Below are 22,181 nucleotides of genomic sequence, written 5' to 3' on the forward strand. Positions count from 1 at the left end.
TTATGGAGTGTGTTCATGTGGTGTGTACTGCCAGTGATCTCCTTGTGAGTGTGAGAATATTGCACCGTTACTGCCTGTGATGTCCTTCTTGTGAGTGTGAGGAGCTTGCACCTCTGCTGCCTGTGGTCTCCTTGTGAGTGCAAGAAGATTGCACTGCTGCTGCCTGTGATGTCGTTCTTGTGAGTGTGAGAAGCTTACACCACTGCTGCTTGTGATGTCCTTGTGAGTGGGAGAAGCTTGCACCTCAGCTGCCTGTGGTCTCCTTGTGAGTGTAAGAAGCTTGCACAGCTGCTGCCTGTGATGTCCTTCGTGCGAGTGTGAGAAGCTTGCTCCGCTGCTGCCTGTGAGTATGAGAAAGATTGCATTGAGCATCTCTGTGCTGTGCCTGTTCTTTGTAAGGGACTCTTGCTCTGTTGCTGCTGCTGCCTTGGCACAGTACCTGCTGTGAGTGTGTAAGGGAAGCTTGCACCACTGCTGCTTGTGATGTCGTTCTTGCGAGTGTGAGAAGCTTGCACCTCTGCTGCCTGTGGCCTCCTTGTGAGTGTAAGAAGCTTGCACTGCTGCTGCCTGTGATGTCGTTCTTGTGAGTATGAGAAGCTTGCACCGCTGCTGCTTGTGATGTCCTTCTTGTGAGTGGGAGAAGCTTGCACCTCAGCTGCCTGTGGTCTCCTTGTGAGTGTAAGAAGCTTGCACAGCTGCTGCCTGTGATGTCCTTCTTGTGAGTGTGAGAAACTTGCACCGCTGCTGCCTGTGAGTATGAGAAGATTGCATTGTGCATCTCTGTGCTGTTCCTGTTCTTTGTAAGGGACTCTTGCTCTGTTGCTGCTGCTGCCTTGGCACAGTACCTGCTGTCAGTGTGTAAGGGAAGCTTGCACCACTGCTGCTTGTGATGTATTTCTTGCGAGTGTGAGAAGCTTGTACCTCTGCTGCTTGTGGTCTCCTCGTGAGTGTAAGAAGCTTGCACTGCTGCTGCCTGTGATGTCGTTCTTGTGAGTGTGAGAAGCTTGCACCGCTGCTGCTTGTGATGTCCTTCTTGTGAGTGGGAGAAGCTTGCACCTCAGCTGCCTGTGGTCTCCTTGTGAGTGTAAGATGCTTGCACAGCTGCTGCCTGTGATGTACTACTCACTACTCTACTCTACTCACTACTCTGCACTCACTACTCACTACTCTGCACTCACTACTCACTACTCTACTCACTACTCTAGTCACTACTCTGCACTCACTACTCTACTCACTACTCTTCTCACTACTCACTACTCTACTCACTACTCTACTGACTACTCTACTCACTAGTCTACTCACTACTCACTACTCTGCACTCACTACTCACTACTCACTACTCTCCACTCACTACTCTACTCACTACTCACTACTCTACTCACTACTCATTACTCTGCACTCACTACTTTACTCACTACTCTACTCTACTCACCTCACTACTCTACTCACTACTCTACTCACTACTAACTACTCAACTCACTACTCTACTCACTACTCTGCACTCACTACTCACCTCACTACACTACTCACTACTCTCTTCTCACTACTCACTACTCTGCACTCACTACTTTACTCACTACTCTACTCTATTCACCTCACCTCACTACTCTACTCACTACTCACTACTCTGCACTCACTATTCACTACTCACCTCACTACTCTATTCACTACTCACTACTCTATTCACTACTCACTACTCACTACTCTACTCACTACTCTGCACTCACTTCTCACTACCCTACTCACTACTCTGCACTCACTACTCACTACTCACTACTCTACTACTCTACTCACTACTCTACTCTCTACTCTACTCACTACTCTACTCACTACTCTACTCACTACTCTACTCACTACTCTACTCACTACTCTACTCACTACTCTACTCACTACTCACTACTCTGCACTCACATCTCACATCTCACAACACTTACGACTTGAAAGCGCTGCAACAAAAGATGTTACAGTTAACCAATGAATTGGTACGCAGTTTACATACATAGGAAGGATGGACATTTACGTTGGCTTTGCTTGTTCTTCCTATCAAAACCGATGTTCGCAGCAAGAGTTTAACTCAGTGAGACATCTTGCTGTACATTATGCATGTTAGTGCTTACAAACTACTGTATTCAAACTACGTTTTGAAGTGTTCTGCTCTGCAGTGCCCTGTATGACCTCTGAGCCCTCCATTGCCATTTGACCCGCACTAAAGTGCACAGGTGCACATCCCCTCCCTGGCCCAGGGCCTGGGTTATTGCCCTGTGTCCTTTATGTGCTGCGTACAAGTGCCTAGATCTGCTTGCGTCCGTTCTGCCGTGCCATGAATAGGCGCTGGAAGGAAGCGTGTCACCTCTACATTCATTGTGTAACAGTTTGTTCTAGCCTAGGCAGCAGTTTAGCTCACTGTATGTCTTGTGCTGTGACATGCTGCACTGCATTCTGCAGCATTGTCTCCCATCTCATTGTCTCGCCTAGCCGGCTTTTTAAATTTTGGTTATCCATTTGTTGTTGAAAGTGATTCTCCCCACCAAACCTCACAGGTTATTTGTTCGTCGCTGCATATTTGTTCTAGTGCGGAGAAGGGATGTTCTTGTGCAAGATCCTTGTCGATAACACCTACATCCGGTCTTCGTCCGGCTTTCCAGTTCTGCATCTGCAGTCAATGCTATTGGTCTTTGTCTGTCTTTTAGTTTTCCCAACTCTACTTTAATGATAATCAGCATTTCATCTCGCCACCGTTAGAAACATAGTTGGTCTCGTTCATTATGCAAATATCCAGTTTTCTGTGTTTGATGCAGCCGCAGCCCGGTCAGCTTGGCCTACCCCAGGTGACAGGAGAGGGGGGAAGGGGGAGGGGGAGGATGGAGGGGGGTTGAGGGGGGAGGAGGGGGGGGGGGGGGACTGGAGCACTCTCAACCCAATGGGCTTTGCATTATTTCTTTGGTGTTTTTTTAGCTGATCTGAGCCATAGTTTTCATCCGTTTATAGTGCCTGGTGCGTTTCTCAGTGAAAAGATTTGTTGTAGTTATTAGTTTTCACAGGTGCTCGGTGTGAGCTGCTATAACGCATATTTACGTGCTCCGACTTAAAGCATTTTTTCCTTGTAATCCCCTCTAGAAATGTCCTGGCCTTTTTGACATAATCCGCGAACTCCTTTTGGCCCGTGTTTTGGCAAGATAAGAGTGTTCCTGCTCGAAATAGTGTGTTATAAGAATACATAATCCTTGTATCCCACCTTCTTAAAGATTGATGGAGTTTTGGCAGCGCAAATCACGAACAGCTTGGATCCGTGTGCTGTTTTGTGTTTACACAGGCGCTCCTCGCATTGTGATGCTTTACAATTTCAGCTTGGCAAACCGGTGCAGACTAGAGCGCCTCGCAGTTCGGTGCTTCTGCTGCCGCTGCCCTGCGCGTGCCCATTACCCAGTGCGGATGGGCTCGGGGGCCATACGGGAGCACAGCGGCGCTGCTGCTGCCACTTGCACGTCCCCATAAACTGCAGAGAGCACCGCAGCACATCTACTGCTCCTGGCACGTGCCCATAAACTACAGACTAAATCAGGCGGGGAGACGGGGGGTGAGCCAGAGAGCGGCAGAGCAGCTCCCCGGGCCGGCAGGAAGGAGCCGCACACGGCGTCTATGCCTGTGTGCACGTGAGGAGGACGCGCGCCAGACAAACACACTGCTAGATGGTGAACGCGCGCACACCATCTGGAATGCATTACACGGCCACCCTGACAGCTCCTAATTATAATTAATGTACTTCTTTGCGCGAGCACGAACGAAATATGCCCAAAATGGCGGAACAAAACTACATTTACCCTATCACTTCAAGCCTATTAAAACGACAACACAACAAACACGAATCACTGGCTAGATGACAGAACACGCAAAGGAATGTGTGGAATTTGTCTCGGCCAAAGCCCTAGGAGATACTTCTTTTTTTTCTTCTTTAACATTAGTTCTCGAAGCTCCTCCCACTTTCAGTGGGGAGGAGTCCGAGCCCTAAAAAACATTTATAGGATTGTTTATTGTTGCCACCTTTTTTCAAATGTGGTCCTGATAATAGCACTCTGAGAACTGGTTGTATGTAAACTGGTAGACTGAGGATACCCTTAATCTACATGTATAGTCTTCAATCTGCCTTCATTGAATAATATTTAAATATAGTTTGAAGGATTATTTTCTTATTATGGTCCTTCACTTGTTCTGGGTACTCTCAATTTTATTCTTGTTATATTGTCAACAAAGAGGAGACTTTTAGTTATTGCCCTTTATTGAGCTTGTGCTCTTTATATTGTGGAAAAGAGACGCCACTGTCAATACATATGAATATACTTATTTAAGGAGTGCTAGATAATACCCCATAATACTGATGGTCGATTCGGTCCATGGTTAAAAGTTTAAAAGTAGACAACAGTAAGAGGTGTAAAACAAAGGAAAACTATGACATATGTTTGTCAGTTCATTCAAAAGGTTTGCAAAATAACGCAATTTTTATCACCTTACTGTTTTGAAAGTGATGCTATTGAGCTCAAAACACACAGCCAACAGCATTTTCGGTTTCGGTGCTTTAGATGTGTTGCAAACAGATGTTCTTTTCTAGCGGGTTCTGCCTAGTTTCCCGCTGGATCCGCCAGCCAATCTCTGGCGTAATAACAGAAGTTTCTTTACATGTTGGAGTTCAGAGGCTTAAGCACATAGCAAGGTGAGAGTGGGGCTAATAGGTATGGACAATAATATTCCCCAAGGACAATAATAATCCCTATGCTACTTATTCTAGTAATCGATTAGTAGGCTGGGCTATGGTGGGATCCACATCAACAGGATCTCTTCAGTGCAGTGGTCTGACCTTTGCAAACCTTTATTAAGGTATGAGTTAGACATAAGTAGGCCCCCCACACCCATTGCTGAAAAGTAGGTCTGCAAATTTGGTTGCTTGGATGTTAAAGTCATTATATATTTGAAATTGTACATTGTGGCCCTTGATGCTATCTGCTGGGAAGACCATGTTCTCATTCAGATGTGGCGGTAAAACTGAGAGGGCATGAGGGGCGGCACACTTTATTACTGTCACTTCTGATTCATAATTTTCTAATTTAATTTGTGGAGTATGGTTTGCTTTAACTGATTTAACTCATTTCGGAGATATGTTTGTGAAAACCACATATTTTAATAATCTCTTGAATACGAGTACTGTGTTCTACAGTGCAGTCGGTTACCATCAGGTCCAACTGGCCTAGGAGGTTTACCATCAGGTTCTTGCCTTCATGCGGTGAAATCAGAAGGTCAACTAGAATCTCAGAACAAATGTTGTTTTTCATCCAGGTCCAACTAATAATAGTAAGGTATCAAGTGTATGTCAATCATGGGGACCTATTGAACTACTTTACTGCAAAAGGGCAGGCTTGGCTTGACATTGAGTAGCAGTGCTACAGATCTTTTCATTGACAATTTTTGTAGGCACAGGAATAATTCACTATGATAGATTGGAAAATACTTTTTGCATATTGCTGCACTGATCACTGTTATGATAGACAGATATCCTAGGACAGCCAAATGGATTTCAAAAGACATTTAAAAGGGTGAGCTGAAAAACACTTAAAGTTAATGCATGTTGTGTTGTTTCTGAGTTTTCTCAGCTGTCGTCCGGTTGACCGCACTGAATTTAGTGGTTGCGGAGGAGGGGTGTGAGTGGGCAGAGGGTAGGTCCAGAGCAGGGGCAATGGAGTGATTGGCCAACGTGTTATCTATTTTGGAATTAGAATGTTTGTTTCCTACCCTCAGGTTTATTGTCACTTCTCAACTGATGGCAGGAGATGCAAGAGGATATTAAGATGAGAAATGAACTATCCAAATGTATGTAGATTGTTAACTAGAGAACGCTCAATTTCTAGGTATGAGACAGGTGTTTTGTGTCAGATCTGTTGCTCATGTTTTTCTTTTGTTCAGAACTAAGCTCTGGCTATCTTCAGGACCTTATTCGGTCCTATGTGCGGTTTGCAGTAAGAACAAACCACAGCAAATAAGTCCCACCTATCCCAACATAAGAATTCCAACCCAAACTGAGAGCACATGCCCTGTTTGCACTGGACAACAAACACAAGGTGAGTGTGGTGAAGCCATAGGCACAGAGAACAAGTAATCCATGCCTGGACAGACCTCCCTCATTTTTGAAGGAACATAATTAAAAAAATGTGATGGGAATACTGGGGTATAAACTTCTAAACAACTAGACATAAGTTCCTGTAGCTTTCATAATGTTTAGCTTGACTGGATGAACAAAGTGTACATGATCCAATAGTGTAGGTTGTGTCATTTGCCCAGTTTTTTTCTCTCTGCACTGTTTAACAAAGAGGACCACCCATATGCAAATTAGTCAGACCCTGTCCCATAAGAATCAAACTGCCCAAAATGTTAAGTGATATTCTCCATGTACGAGGCATCAAGTCGCCAAATTTCTGTTTACTGGGCAATATCAAAGAGGTAATATTGGAGTACTTTGGTACAACACGAAAGAGGCCCACACATCGCTCCCCCATACAGCAATATATCATATCAGTCACAACCAATGACTGAGCTGACCAATGACTGAGCTGATGCTCGTAAGCCACTATGGATACACTTTGGGTGAATTTCATAGTTATTATTCATACCACTTTCTAACATTAACAATGACTTCCTTGTTTAGGTTTAATAGAAAGCATGACAAGAAATCTGAAGGGCAATTATATAGAACTTTGAGTTTTTGTGGTAAGAAATGCAGTTCTAGCCCACGGATCCCTTCCAGTTGTATAACATTTGGGAACTGGAAGAGGACTAACGAATATGCTGTCTAAAAATAAGAGACTAGCCTGCTCACTTACACATTGCAGGTATACTTACATGAACTACACAATCACTTCCTCCCTGGCTTGGATATGTCTTCCGGGTTATGTGAACCTCTTAAAATGGACTCAGTCTGGAAACCGATAAGGAGCCCCATAGGACAACAACCCTTTTATATCTCCGAGTTCATCTTAGAATAAACTGATTTCTGTAATTATGCATCCGGTGTGCTCATATTTCCATACATCCAGCTGGAATGAATAACTTCATTTGCTCCAAGCCTTCTAAAAGTTTGCTGCAGTTCTCAATGTCTTTCTTAATATACTAAGTGGAAATAGCACAGGAACAATCTGGGACTAGTGAAAATGGAATTTCTATGGAAAGTTACAGGCACAAGTTTTTTTCAATGTTAGTGCCTGTCACATAGGATGTTGGTGAAGATAAAAGTTACTAAAATGTATTCTAACATTATAATACACACTAGGAGAAGAAGTAAATAAAAAAAAGAACAGTTTGAGTACTTGAACTTCACCTGGCAATCAAGAGAACAAACAAAGTATCCCATGACCACTACAACACAAAGAAGGAACTCTTAAATGCTTTTCTTTGCTTCACAGTTGGGAATATTTTCTGAAAGCCGATTTCAACTTTAAGTGATTTGGTATTTATCCATAACTGCGAGTCTAATAATATGCTTCCACTGTGCCAATATTTAGGTGATTTCAGAAACCACTCCAGATATTTCATGAACATTTTGATGATCACAACACGAGTAAAATGTTTGCAAATCTAAGAGAATAAACACAATAACACCTTACGTAAGAACCCTTAATTGTAAAGATATGAATACATTATTATAGGGTTAAGAATTGGTTGCCTTTCAGATATAGAAAGCAATGCTGAGGAAGGGAATGAGGGTCTATCAAAGCAGAAGGATCCGCAAAAGATGGGCTGTACTTACGAAAATAACCCCTTGTGTTGCTTACAGAAGAAAGAGAAATGTAAATGGCTGATGGAAGAAGGCAAACTGGTAGTAAAATTACAAGTCACAATATCTATCACAAAAATATCGAATTGTACAAATATTGTCTCCACTGTATTGGCTACCACTATATTGTCAAGAAAAATGCATATCATGGAAATATATATTTGTTATTCCAGCTCCCCATCTACTTACCTTATCAACATAGAGCAAGTCGTCATAGTAACGTCAAGATCCACATCTGAAGGATATACCATAAGCTGAATATTGCCCAAGATTAATTTGCCCTGGTCCTTTTTATTAAAATGAATGTCCTGCAAGGTCTCCATACACAATAAAGAAACCCAAACTCTCTGCTTCCTGGATACAGAAATAAATATCTATTCGTCAATCAACATTTTTTTTAAATTATTTTAACTTACTGTTGTGATGCAGTTTTAGATTACGTGGAGGGTATTGACCTGGAAAGGAAAATATACTTTTTTCTTACCTTCCGGTGGCCTGTTAGATGTGGCCACGACTACCACCCCATTTTGAAACAAATTTTCAAAGAGTTGTTTCAGGATCATGGCATCAGCGATGTCGGTTACCTGCAGACGAGAAAATTATCAATTCAGTAAACTATAAATGGATCCAGGGAATGGAGTACTGGATGCACGGTGCATTATTCAACCCAACTCCTAGCAGATCAAGGAGAAACCAACAACACCTTAACTGTGTATTCTGCAAGTTAGAAACACATTTTTTTATTACAAGCATTCACTTGTTTAGGGTACTATCACGTTATTCCCTTCTTTATATTTTCAACATACAGGACAATTGATGTTTTTGTGCTTTACTGAGTTTGTGCTATGCATTCTGTGAAAAAATGATGCCACCGCCAATATATATGTATGTACTTACTCAAGAAGTGCTAGATAATATCCCATGATGGTGATGGTCTATTCGGCTATAGTTAGAGTGCACAGATCCAGAATACAAGAGTAACAGTCAGAGGTGTAATACAAAGGAAAATGATGGCACGTTTGCCAGTTCATTCAACATGTGTGCACTGGCACTGATCCGGTGTTCGATCCTTCTGAAGTAGGTTTAATGTTTACTAATTCCAGTTAAATTGGGTAACAACCAAATGCATCTAAAAACAAACTCCACATTATTCTCCTACAAGCAGGCGTCTCAAAGGCGCCTGGCATTTACTGTAGGGCACTCTAATTAATTCAAAGTGAGGTGGCGAGCAAAACAAAAACAAATTAATAAAGCGCGTGTTGCTGTTTTACATCTCTATGGCATCGAAGTCTAAGTTGCCGCAAGGGGTGATGGTGGTTGGCCAAGAGACTTTAGAAAGGAGGCTGAGTGGCGGACAAGCAATAATAAGCTGTTGTTGAACATTGAATGATGGGATATAGACACTACTGCAGGGCTGTTGCAGGAAACAATTCAACAGATGGCCTATCACGCACAAAAAATACCTTTTATTGTGTTTGGAGTGTTTTCTATTAGTGTTCATGAATAATCAGAGGCACTGCAGTCACTGTGCTCATGGTGAGCACCCTATTACCTTCACAAATATTAACTCCAAAGAAAGAGTGGGGGGAGGGCCAAGAGAAAACCGCCTACACAAGGTTCCCAACAGAAATAGATCTGCAAGCAGGAGACACTAAACAATACAATCAATATTTCTGCCATTTCCCTTACCAATATAATACCAAGGGAGTTAACAATGCTAGGAAAAAATACCCCAACGGTAGAGTAATGTAGAAAAGAGCCTACGATTATTCAAACTCCACAGACTCTTGGTAGATACTTATCTGGAAAGTTCACACCAGAATCAAGCAATTGGAGGAATTTTTGTGTGCAGAATCTCACCAAAACCACATTTTTGATTCAGTAATTCCAAGAAAACGTTCTTCCTAATATATAGGAGCATTATTTAATCAAAATGCCAGCCAGAGCATAAATGGCGACATACACCCTTTGACCTACCTGTCCCTCCCTTGGCCTTTTTTTGCTGCTATATGGGTATCTTAAAATAAACGAGTAACGAGTTACAAAACGTAAACAGTACACTTGTAGCTGTGCAAATCATTTTAAAGCTATCAGTACAGTGAGCACTACTCCAGAAGAAGCTGTGGTTTCCCTAGAGCTCAAGGAACTGGAGAAAGCTCATAAAATATACCAAGATAGATATAATTTTTGGTAAATGCACAGGAGTACACAGAATTGTGTGATATGAATCATGCGCCTATCCGCACATTAGGGATCATGATTCTGGTAAGACTCAGTTTTTAAGACTTGTTGGTAAGCTAGGTAGGCTTTGATATTGAATAGCGCTTTGGAAAGCATCCCAAGTGAGCACCAGACGTAGGATGCATTGGTTGTCTTTGAGCACTATCAGGATACTTTAAAGTGGGAACTGCTGGCTCAGAGGGGATGACTGGGGAGAGATAGGTTACTTAAGTTTCCATCATGTACCATTCATGGTTGCCACAGGTTTTCCTTGATCAAACTCTAAAAATACAACTTTGGATCTTGCAGGTTTTCTTCTGCAAGCCCAAATACATTTTGTTTGTGTATTCTACTGAAAGAGAAGTTACAACAACGTTTTTTGGTTAGTGATGAGGAGTTACTGGAACACAAATGATGTTAATATTATTTCACACTTCATTTACAGAAATGCTTCTTTGCGCCATAGAAACAACACAATAGGAGTAAAGGATCAAACAGAAAAAAACTTTTTAAAGAAGTTTATTTATTATAAGCATTTGCAATGCAATAGGTCTCCATTTACAAGAGTTTGAGTAATTGGCATGACAATAGCTTAAATTCTCGCAAATGCGACACCTATTGCATTGCAAATACTTTTTGTTTCCAAGCGCCCCATGCCACGCTTGCACGTTAATAGACACCACGCCCCTTTCTTTAGACACGTCTAAAGAAATGGGCACAGCCACCATTAGAGTGAAAGCGCAGTATGGGGTGCTTTTACCAAAAAAGCATTTTTTTGACAATGGAACTAAAGAAAGGGGCGTGGCCTCTATTAATGTGCAAGCGCAGCATGGAGTGCTTGGAAACAACAAAAAAGTGAATAAAGAGTAATAGAAAAAACATGCAGCCGAACTGCCAAGCAGTGATGTCCCGAAACCGGTCCTAGGATGCTTGTTTCGGATCCAAGGAGGAACTGGCTTGGTAGTTCGGGCAGGACTGTTCCCATGAGGCACAGTGTCAAGACTGATTTGCATATATCTTGGTCTAACCTGGGGTGGCATGGTGAGCAAAAGAACAATAGATTTAACCCAGATATCTTTACTGTAGGTGAATGTTTGATTTGCTCCGCATTCCGTCCATCATCTGTGTGTCTTTTGCAGTCACGAAGAAAGCACTGCTATAAATGAAACAGCTCTGAACTTGGGAGCCACAGCTAAGAATTAACCAGCTAAACCTAGACTGGCTCAATTGAAATTGCTTAGTACAACGGAAGAGAAAGAAGTATGAATGATCCAATTATATCAATACTACTTTCTTCTGAAACAGTAAAAAATGAATGTGAAAAAGGATGGGGTGATATGAATAAGGCACCTGGAACCTGTTATGAAACGTGTTGCAGCTCTTTACATCATGTGTAGGTGACATAACAGCATATCAGGAAGACATAGGTAGATAAAGTAGCCTTAGTCTAGCACAACTGTCTACATATGTCATTTTTGCTGATGGTGTTTAGGCAGCCGATTTTGAGGATTTTCCTCAGACAGATGTTGATGAAGGTCTAGAGTTTGTTGGTGGTGGTCACTGTTGTTCTCCAAGTTTCTGCTCCACTCAGAAGGACATATTTTACGTTGGCATTAAAAACCCTAATCTTGATGTGCAGCGTTAGGTCCCTGGAGACTCAGATCTCCTCTAGCTGGATGAAGGCTGCCCTTGCTTTGCCGATTTATGACAGATCATCGGCGTCCGTGTCTCCCTGCTTGTTTATATTTTGACTTTGAAACATTGCACAATATTGTGGCCCAGGTTGTTTAAAATGCTGCTGTCCTCCTTCTTTGTGGGACCCACAAATATGTCTATGCTATACCTTCTGCTTGTTGTCAGTAGGATACAATCTACAGTATTGCGTAATGATCATCAAACAAAGCATGGTGTCCATCCTTATTTTCTACAGCACAAACTGCCTGTTATTTGCCAGCAGATGTGTGTACTCTGCTACTCAATGCAAACCCAGATGCTTCTGCACTTTGCACTTTGAAATCAGTACTGACCTGAGCAAAAGGGCTACAATGCTATTAGAACATTCCACCCATTGAGAATAAAATGTTCTAAATAAAATAGGGAGAAAACTAAGGCGAAACATTGGAACATGGCAAAAGAAAGTATGTACCATTTTTGGTCTGAGTCACTTGATTGCCTTCCATGTAGCTCCCAACATTCCAGTGTTCTAATTAAGATTTATCCAAGGCGAGAGGGCACTGGCAGGTTGTTATTGACAGGGGTGGCGTCTTCCACTCTGGTACAACTCTGCCTGGTCAGTAACCACCTGGGAGTACCCTCCGTCTTCCAAATATTGCTCATGTAAATAAAACCTTCAAATCTAAGGTGAAAATCACAAAACCGCTTGTTAGGTGGTAAGTTTTTCATGGGACTGTTTAGGTGGAATGTTACAAGAACCACAGGAGTTGGTTTTTGGGTCTCGCTGGTAATGCATCCAAAGGATGCATGTGTCCAGCTGGAGACGTATAGTTATCAGTCTGGGGGGAAGGACGGACAAGAAAGTGGTACGCGCTTTTTTCCTGGATTTGTGTGCGCAAACGCGCACGTTCCGTCCTGCGCCGTGCACATTCCCTCCCATACTCCCAGCAAGTCAGCCTAACGCGCATGCATACACACACGCGCGCACACGCACTTACACAGACACGCAGGCACCCAGACAGGCAACCCCCTCCCCCCCCACAGTCACACACACACACACGCATACACACAGACTCCAAGACACATATACACACACACACGCACGCACGCTCAAACACATACACAGCCCGCCGCCGCATGCGCGCGCACACACACGCCCCGCCCTCGCAGCCCAGCAAGAAGGCGAAGCCCCACTCACCGGCTTCCTTGGTGCAGCGGCTCACCGGCAGCAGGACTCTTTCTCCCTTCTTCGGCACCGGGGCGCAGGGTAGGCTCCTGCCTGCTCCGGTGCTCCAAACAATCGCGGCTCTTCTGTGGGAGGCGGGGTAGGCTCCCGCCCTCCTACTTCCTGTTTCCTGTTGTCCCGCCCGGCCTGCCTGACTTCCTGGTCGCAGGCCGGCGGCGCGAGCTCTGGACTGTGAATGTGTAGAAACATCCAACGAGGTGCTCTCATTTCTATTATGACTGATAGAGTGCAAAAATAATCATATTGCCAGGATTGCAGGTTCTTTTGTATAAGAGGCTGTAATAATATATATTCGCCACCATTGAAGTGGTCCATATTTGCTCATTCGTGGATTTTAAAACCCTCCCAAGTGTTTTTTCACAACCTCAGCCTACCAAATCTCTTGTGGCTTTGTTCCCTCTTATTTTCGAGGTGTCTGGAAACGATTGATCCAGGCTACAGCTGTACTTCATAACTGCGGCTACCCGGAGGGAGTGTCCCTATTAGCAGGACCAGTCTGCTGGTAAACACCTTATCTTTCTAATTAACTTTTAATTACACACGGGTAGGAAGGGATGGCGCTTTACAAAGGCATCTTCACAGTGGAATTATTTATGAGCGCCGCAGGGCGCATACTGCTCATTTCAATGCCGGGGTATGGCTGACCTTCGCATAACATTCTATAACAGTGGTAAAATATATGGCACGTTTTTGTAATGACCTGTAGAGTCGCAGCGAGTGAAATGCTGCCGCAGTGGTGGTACTTGCAGGCTGGAATTTTCAACAGGACTGGGCAGTCTTTGCTTTTGTTGAGTGAGCCTGGACTCAGGACTTAACTTGAATCATCTAGTGTTATGCTGCTGACGCGGCCGACTTTGCGAAAGTTATAACTAGTGGCATTGTAAATGACAAAGCTATTAATTTAGCTATTTAAAAAATAAAAACATAAATAAAAACTTTGCCATTTACAATACCAATAGCTCAAACTTTCCTAATGCGAGACCTATTGCATTGCAAATGCTTGTTTGGGGAGCAAACGCTCTGCCATTTCTGTCACACTGAAAAACACTACAGCAAAAGTCTGGTTTTGAGGGTCACAAAAAGAAACGTCGATAAAACATTTAATGAGCATTATTGCAAGTACTCCAGAAGCTAAAATAAGGATGCTTTTTCGACAAATTTACAAATATCTTCCCTCAATCATGGGAGAACAAAAGTCTGGTTTCATGAGTAAACGTGAACTTCCAACAGCAGCAACTTCAAAACGGAAATTTAATAAAGAAATGGAGCACGAACATTCTGTACTGATGACATCCGTGAGGCACTCCCAAATGCCACGTTTCTGGAATACAAGCAGAGGATTAAAATCATTTCCTATAGGGAAGGCTGAAATAAATGAACACAATTAGGGGTTATATTTAGTCAAAGAAAGTGTGGGTAATGCTATCGAATGCTAAAATGAGGTCTCATTTTCTCTAAATTCTCAAATATCTTCTTTGTCTAGGTTAGAAAACAGTCGGGCAGGCTGAGTGGAACATGAATACTGAAAACAGCAGCAGTCTGTCAGTTGATTTCCCAGTGTCTACTATAGATTTGCCGCAGAGTTCTTAAAATAAAATTTAAAGAAGCTTGAGCGCCAACATTCTATATTCAAGACAAATTAGATGCCATGTTGCTGAATAAAAGCTGTTGAATGTAATGGAGCAGGCTGAAGTAAATGAATCCCGAGTTGTTAATTCCAATATAAAATCAGCTGTTAATAACATTTGAGTGCAAGTATAGAGCTAGAAACCATTGTCGACAGATCGCCAAGTCTAGCATCTCCTTTCCACTTCTGTTACCTTAGGCTATCCATTCTCTGTCAGTCATTTAACCCCACCTTAACTTTAAAACAGTAAATCATGAGTAGACCTAGAATCTTTTTTACTATAGCCGTACAGCTCGCCGTAGCGGGCTATACCGGCTATTAAAGCTGGGTCTGGTGGCTCAGTGGATTAATGTGTCCACTGCAGGGGCCTGTGTTTGACCTCATGGTCACAGGTTCAAATCCTGGCGGGTCCACTCAGCTTTTCATCCATCGGAGGTAGATAAAATGAGTAGTACTATTGAGTTGGGTAACAATAAACACCTGTTATTCAGCACCAAGATATCTACGGGTGAACGTGCACTTTACAAATACACATGTTATGTTATGTTATGCTCCAGCATTGAAGGAGCAGGACTTTAATAGGCGGTATAGCCCAGCTACGAAGGGCTATAAGGCTATTAGAACATTCTACCCCTAGAGGGCAGAATGTTCTAACAAATAAAACAAAGGCCTCTCGTAGCCCGAGGGGGGTTTAAATCCCCTCGGGCTCCGAGATGCAGTTGTAAAACAACATTGGTATGTTGCTTTGCAGGCTTTTACCGGCCCGTAGGAGCCCGGAGCACTCCATTGTATTCAATGAATTACTCCACATTCCAATGTTCTAATTCCATTTAAATGTATGGCAGCATATTTTTTAGGATTGCAGGCAGCCATTTGCAGACTGATCTCATATTTAAAATGTAAAGAGTCGTGTTCCTGTGGGTGGCGAGATCATTCAAATGTGTTGCTATCTGGGTAGTTGACTTTTCTTTTGACATTTTCTCCACTTCCTTTTGACGGTAGTTGAATCTCCCTGTATGAGTGTACACTGGCTTTAAACTAATTTTCATTATGAGTTAAATATCGTCATGGACAACACAAGACTTGGAACACTCAAAATATATAATATGAACAAATGGAAAGGAATGTATTCGGGGACTCATTTGATGCAGGGGGTTGTAGTAGAAACAAAATACAATTTTTATGTCCTTATTCAGTCTTCTGCACAGGATAGTAAATGTTTCTAAAGCGGTCTTCTCCAGCAGCATTCTTACCACCCCAGACACATTCTATGAGCTAGGTGAATAATCAAGTTTTGTATTAGAACCCTGTGATTCTCAAAGGTAGGTGCTAGGGGAAGAAGACATAGTGATACATAAGTTGATGCTGGAACAAGGCTTTTCTCCGGTACTAGCCATGAATCTTCTGGGCAGATAACAACCGGCTACAGGGCAATCAAAATCCAGCATTTTTTAGTGCACAACTGTTTCATTTACAATTAAGCATACTTGATCTCATCATAAGCTAAAAATAATTCATGAAATGTGCCTGTAAACATCAATGAAGGGTGCAATACTACAACTCTAGACTGTATATTCAACTCGGTCTCAAAAGAAATCCATTGAAAAGCACTGTCTAAGATATCAAATAGTCTCAACTCCTGTAAGACCCACACCATATGTAACCTCCAAGGCTGAAGTACTTAGCGTAGATTTCGGACCTCATCTCCACCCTCACACCAGACTTCCTCTTCCACACTGAGACCTGGCTCAGCCCTCACTTCCACACTGCAATACTGGAAGGATACAAGATCACTCACCATGACCGCATCAACAGGTCTTTCAGAGTTCCGAAAGTCCTTGAAGACCTGGCTATTTTGGCTAAACGACTGGACCCTGCCAGCGCCCGGATACCTTTACGGGTGACAAGAAGTGCTCTCTAAATCCACTGGTTGATTGAGCGTACTACTACATTGACAGGAGACAGCCAGGGTCTTCTTACCACATTAATAATGCTGGTGTACAGGGGAAGTGGAACATGAATTCATGGAAATATGAAAACTGAAAAACCACACTGGAAGAAACCAAATAACAGAAAAACAATTTTAAGGCAATACAAATAAATAGAAAATTATAAGGAAACATTTTAGATGAAGATACTTTTAAGGAAAATTCAAAATGACATTAAACTGGGGTGGAGTTTAGGGGTAGGTAGGGATGTTTTGGGTCAGGGATGGGTGATGGAGGGGTGTTTAGGGTTCAGGGATGGATGAGTTCAGACAAAGAAAGAGGTTTTCAGGATTCATGCATCAGTGTAGTTTAAGGCTGGTGAAGGTTTTTAAGGTTCATTGATGGGTAGCGTTTAGGAGAGGTGAAGGGTTTTAGGGCTCAATAATGGTGGGAGTTTAGAGGTTTTTAGTGTTAAGGGATGGATGGAGTTTAGGAGTAGAAAGCGTCTTTAGGCTTCGCGGATTGGAGAAGTTTAAGCAGGTGAGGGATTGCAAGGGGAGTCAGAAATAAATGGGGTTTCAGGGTGGTGAGGGATCAGCGAATTAAAACCACCCATACTAACTGTATGACAAAGTAAAAGATATAAATCTAAAATAATGTTCCCTTAAGTAAAGCACTGAAATAAATACCTCAGACAAAAATGTTTCTAAAAGTTAGACCTGCAACTATTCCATTTGTATGTCACAAAAAAAGCATACAAAACCCAATTTTGAAAAAAAATACACTCTATGAGTAGATTCTTATGAGATAGTAAATGCCATTCATTTTGCACATTTTGATTAAACAGTTTAGGTGTAATGGTTTCTCAGTAATGGTATTCCATGAAATCGTTTTTCAATGAAATCACATACAACCAAGAAACTCTACAACTGGCAATCTGCTGAATACAATTGGTACGGTCTCACATTTTTGAATGCTATTGACTTCTTGCTGCTATCAGGTGAAGTACCTCACAATTCGAAAATAAATTATGCAACCACTATATTGAAACCTGATGGTTTGCCCATATATATAGTCTAAACATTTTAGTTTCAAGTGCATTTCTCTTTTTAAGGTGGACAACATATGCATTACTGTTCCCCATGGATGATCTCTCCAAGGCAGCTGAGTGTGTCAGTAGTACAATTTCCAACTTCTTTTAATTCCACTGAACTACATCTTAGCCCATTGCACATCAAATTCAAAGTAGTGGCCATTTTGTTTTCCAATCCCACTCTTTCCCTTACATTATGCCATAGGGTAACTCCTTCTCTCCAGTTCTTTTTTTCCAAATGTATTTTTACTGATTTTTCAACATTATTACAGTTGGAGAAATGAAGTGTACAACTAATCTATTGAGAAGTACAACTGCTAATGAAATATGCTCTAACCTTCCACGCTCCCAAATTTCGCTCTTCAGAAATCCCCTCTTTCCATCTCCCACAGGATGGTCAGAAATTCCAATACACATTTCTTGCTTATCAAAAATGCTCTACCAAGCTCAGTTTCCTGTGACATACATCTATCCATTGTTTCTTTTCTTTGATTATAAAAAAAAAGAGACCAAGTGCTCTCCATCTCGTTGGAAGCTCCAGAGTTAGAAGGCTTATAGACTGGTGCTTCATCGAGGAATCCCACTGCCCTTCAAAAGAAAGGTGTGAACAGTCCAGATTATTAACCAATTTTTCAATTGCAAGAATTGACCACAGTCTTTGGTGCTGTTGAGGGGATGTTGGGGGTTCAGTTTTTTCCCACTTGAATTCTATTGATAGTTTTGTAGATACCATGCACTGCACTTACTGTTGTAGTTTTGGAATGTGGTTCTATCTAGCTAGCCTCACCCCCAGAAGAAAGATCCCTGGGTCAATTGGCAAATAGAAACCAACCACCTCCAGCACCGCTGCAGCTAACTTTGTCCAGAATGTTGCAAGCTTAGGGCATTTCCATTATATATGAACTGTCTCCCCTCTGTGCGTATCCTCTCCAACATAACTGAGAATTTGTTGGGAACAGGAGATGGACTTTTACCAGGGTATAGTGCCAATCGTAAGTTTAGGATGGATTTCACTATTTTTCAAACATAAGAAACTTTTATGAATGTCTCTGTACAATTTCCCAGTTTCTATTGTTGATTGTCTTTTTAAGTATTTTTCCCATCCATTCACATGAGGTCAGGTCTTGGTCTAGGAACTTTCAAGAAACATTAAGGTATAATTTAGAAATCATTCCATTTGTCCTATAAATTTCCCTATCGATTTCTCAAATCTGGCATTTCTAAGTAAGCCTTGAAAGGTTTCTCCGAGCATTCAAAAACCTCTGTCCAATCAGAGATTGGAAGGGCCTGGGCACAATGCAGGTGTGAAATCCCTATTGTAATATTTAGGGGAACATAGTAGGTCCCAACTTTTCCGTCATTGCATCTTAGATTGTAAGTGTTGTATAACCATGGTACAGAGTTATACATTTTTTGAGTTGTGTGCGTTTTTTAAGCCAAATAACATCCCCCAGGGGTCTCCCCACTATGACGTGATTGATGGCCACCCATGGTTTACCAGATTTTAACCTTGACCATCAATTATAATCCCACAGGGGTCTCCCCACTATGACGTGATTGATGGCCACCCATGGTTTACCAGACTTTAACATTGACCAGCAATGATAATTCTAATTTAAGTTACAACAGGAGGTTGCAAAATTGGGAATGCCAAGACACTATTGACCTACGCTTGTTGCAGAACCTGGGAGAGTTCCAGGTCTGGCCTTGTTCCAAATGAAAGTCATCACAATCTTCCATATCTGAATGAAAAAGGAGTGATCAAGCAGCAGTGAAGGAGACTGAAATAGATAGATTACCCTTGGTTGGATATTCAGTTTGATTGTGTTTATGGGGCCTGTCCAGGACAAGTACGAGTAGGTTTATGAATAAAGATCTTTTTTGAGGGGGGCGTGGCTAGCGGGCCATGAGGGCGGACGGAGTCTGCTAGAGCTCCGGTGCCGCCGGGAAGAAGAAATCCTCAAAGCAACTCCTGGGGGGCGGAATACCGCCTCAGAGGTGAGGCGCTGACTCCGTAAGGCCCCCTGACGACTCGACGAAACTTTGGAGTTCCTGGGAGCTGGGGCTGCCGAACGACCGGAAAGGAAGAGCCCGAGGCCTATTTCCACGCTGTGAGGCGGGACCTAGAGTGGCGAGCACACCCTGGCCGCCGGACGCCGTCCGCCGACACTGCCTGACGTCGCTGCGGAGGAGTTGCCCGGGACGTGTCCCTGCCCAGTATTGAAGACGCCGACAGGTACGGCGGGAGTCACCCAGACACGGGCAGAGGGACCGAGAAGATCTGCAGGCGGCCTCGGGTGCCTGACGGCGCGGACTGAGGGACCGGTGCGGCCGGGCGGGACTTGCCTGAAAGCGGCCGAGCTGCTGCGCTGCCTCCGCGGCCTTGAGCACCGCCCTGATACAGCATTGGTGAGGTGAGGTGATGGGGTGCGGTGGTGTGGCGGAGGGGGCGGCTGCTTCCCTCCCCCCCCCCCCGGAGCGGGGGCTGCCGCGGGCCGCTGGGAATGGTGACGCGGGCCCGTGGGAAGGACCCTGACGCACCGGAGACGACCACTGATGCCTGATACCGCGGGCCTGAGTTACCGCCGAGTTGCAGGGCAGAAAGGAGAGAGTGGAGCTCGTACAGGCCCTGTGAGCGAACACTCGTGGTCATTCCAGGTGACAGGCACTGAACACTAACGGCGGCCCGGTGAGAGAGACTCTAGGCAGAATTTACACGGTGAGACGCCTACTCACCGGTGGCGTCTGAGCAGACTACACGAGGCGAGGGCCCGAGGAGAACAGACGTTGCGGATAGAGGACGCCCTACATCGAGCCCGCTCTTGAACACGGCTCATACCGGAGTGAAGACACCATGGTCCGTAAGGGGGCAAAAACCCTAGATGGCAAAGACGGAACATCGGCGGGACATACCATAGAATCTGGCCCAGAGGGTTCCACACAAACGATGGTGAACTCAGCCCCACCTGGAGACCAGCAAATGGACAAACTTGATTTGATTCTGCAAGAAATCAGAGACTCCAGAACCGCAATTGAAGCACAGATGGGAACCCTTACCACGAATCTCTCGCTATTAAAAGCTGACCATGACAAATTGGCGGATAGAGTCAAAGACCAGGGGATAACGCTGACGGACCTCGCTCCGGCGGTGATGGAAAACACCGCCTCCATCCAACAAATACAACAACAAGTGAAGACTCTGATGGAACGCGTGGAGGATGCGGAAGGTCGCAATCGGCGCAACAACATCCGCGTCATAGCGCTTCCGGAACGGAGTGAGGGACCCCACGCAGCAGAATTCATGAACAATGGTTCCGGAACAATGTGACCTCAGAGGCCCTGTCGCCGTTCTTCTGTATGGAGAGAGCTCACCGGATCCCCACTGGACAGCCGAAACCGGGACAACCGCCACGACCACTGATTGTCAAAATCCTCAACTACCGGGACAGAGACACACAGCTGCAAAAAGCCCAGGAGAAGTCCCTCATTGAATATGAAAACAAGCGCATATCGCTCTACCCAGACTACACTAATCTGGTGCAAAAGCAACGGTCCTCCTAATTTGAGATTAAAAAGAGGCTCCGCTATGCCCTACTGTTTCCAGCCCGCCTCAAGGTGATACACGACAATAAGACACACTTTTTTGAGAGCCCCACTGACGTGGAAGAATGGCTGGAGGTGATGGACATCGAGTAGAATCTGAGATCAACCCAGGGATCGTCGGCCAGCGGCTCCAAGGACGGCGCGGACCATACAGGAGGTACCTCTAATTCGCGAACTACGAGACCGAAGCGACGGAAACCCACGAAATCCCAACAGAAAGAGGGTCAGAAAGAAGCAGTCGCAGCGGTGGGTCCCTTTCGGGAAGAGCAAGTGATCATCAATACAGACACGGAAGACAGTACTATACATTCGGACTCAGAACACAGTATGGTTTTGTTCCCGACTGTGACGCCACGAGCAGCAGATGAACTGTTGGACGCTGCCCAGGAGTAACTACACACACGGTAGGGGCCTGAGACCCTGGGACCTACTGATATCCTTTCTAAGTTGTATTGATTGAAAAGCTGGGACTCGGGGGGGGGGGGGGGGGGGGGGGGGGGAGCTGAGACGTGAGCGCCGGCCTTCGGGGCGCCATTTATACGGCTGAAGGACCTCACAACCCACACTCCTGCAGGAAGGTGAGACACAGAGACACGGAGGCCGGGAAACCTCCCCTCGCAGAATACCACCAATAGACACTCTTAGAAATGACTTCCCTGGCGGCACCGTAGAGCCGGCAGCGCAGAGCTGTAAGACTCTGTAGACACGGCATATGCTTAGTCGACCCCCCAAAAGCGCATGCACCGCAAATTTTTAGCTATGTTTTGCATTTTTGGTTCGGCACAGCAACGTTCTTATGCTGCGCCTATGGAGTTCGAGTTTGGGGGAAGGGGGAAACGTCTCCTGGCTAGCACTGACACTACAAACATCGCATAAAGTAGCATTAACAGGTGCAACATCGGTACTCCGGTATGGCTGACACAAAAGGAAAATTATAGGCTGGCTACCTGGAATGTACGGTTACTAGGAGCAAT

The 22,181-nt window shown here is 44.0% G+C and overlaps 1 protein-coding gene across 1 annotated transcript in view; it reads right to left on the minus strand.

The window, feature by feature from the left end:
* AFG1L (AFG1 like ATPase) overlaps window positions 1-22,181 on the minus strand; it is a 562,248-nt gene that overhangs the window by 289,210 nt on the left and 250,857 nt on the right. Inside the window, exon 6 of the mRNA XM_078648410.1 lies at window positions 8,301-8,400. Coding sequence (XP_078504536.1) covers window positions 8,301-8,400 — 100 coding nt within the window. The remainder of the gene's footprint in view (window positions 1-8,300; window positions 8,401-22,181) is intronic.

The sequence above is a fragment of the Lissotriton helveticus genome, chromosome 6 (genome assembly GCF_964261635.1).
Source record: "Lissotriton helveticus chromosome 6, aLisHel1.1, whole genome shotgun sequence".
Classification (NCBI taxonomy): domain Eukaryota; kingdom Metazoa; phylum Chordata; class Amphibia; order Caudata; family Salamandridae; genus Lissotriton; species Lissotriton helveticus.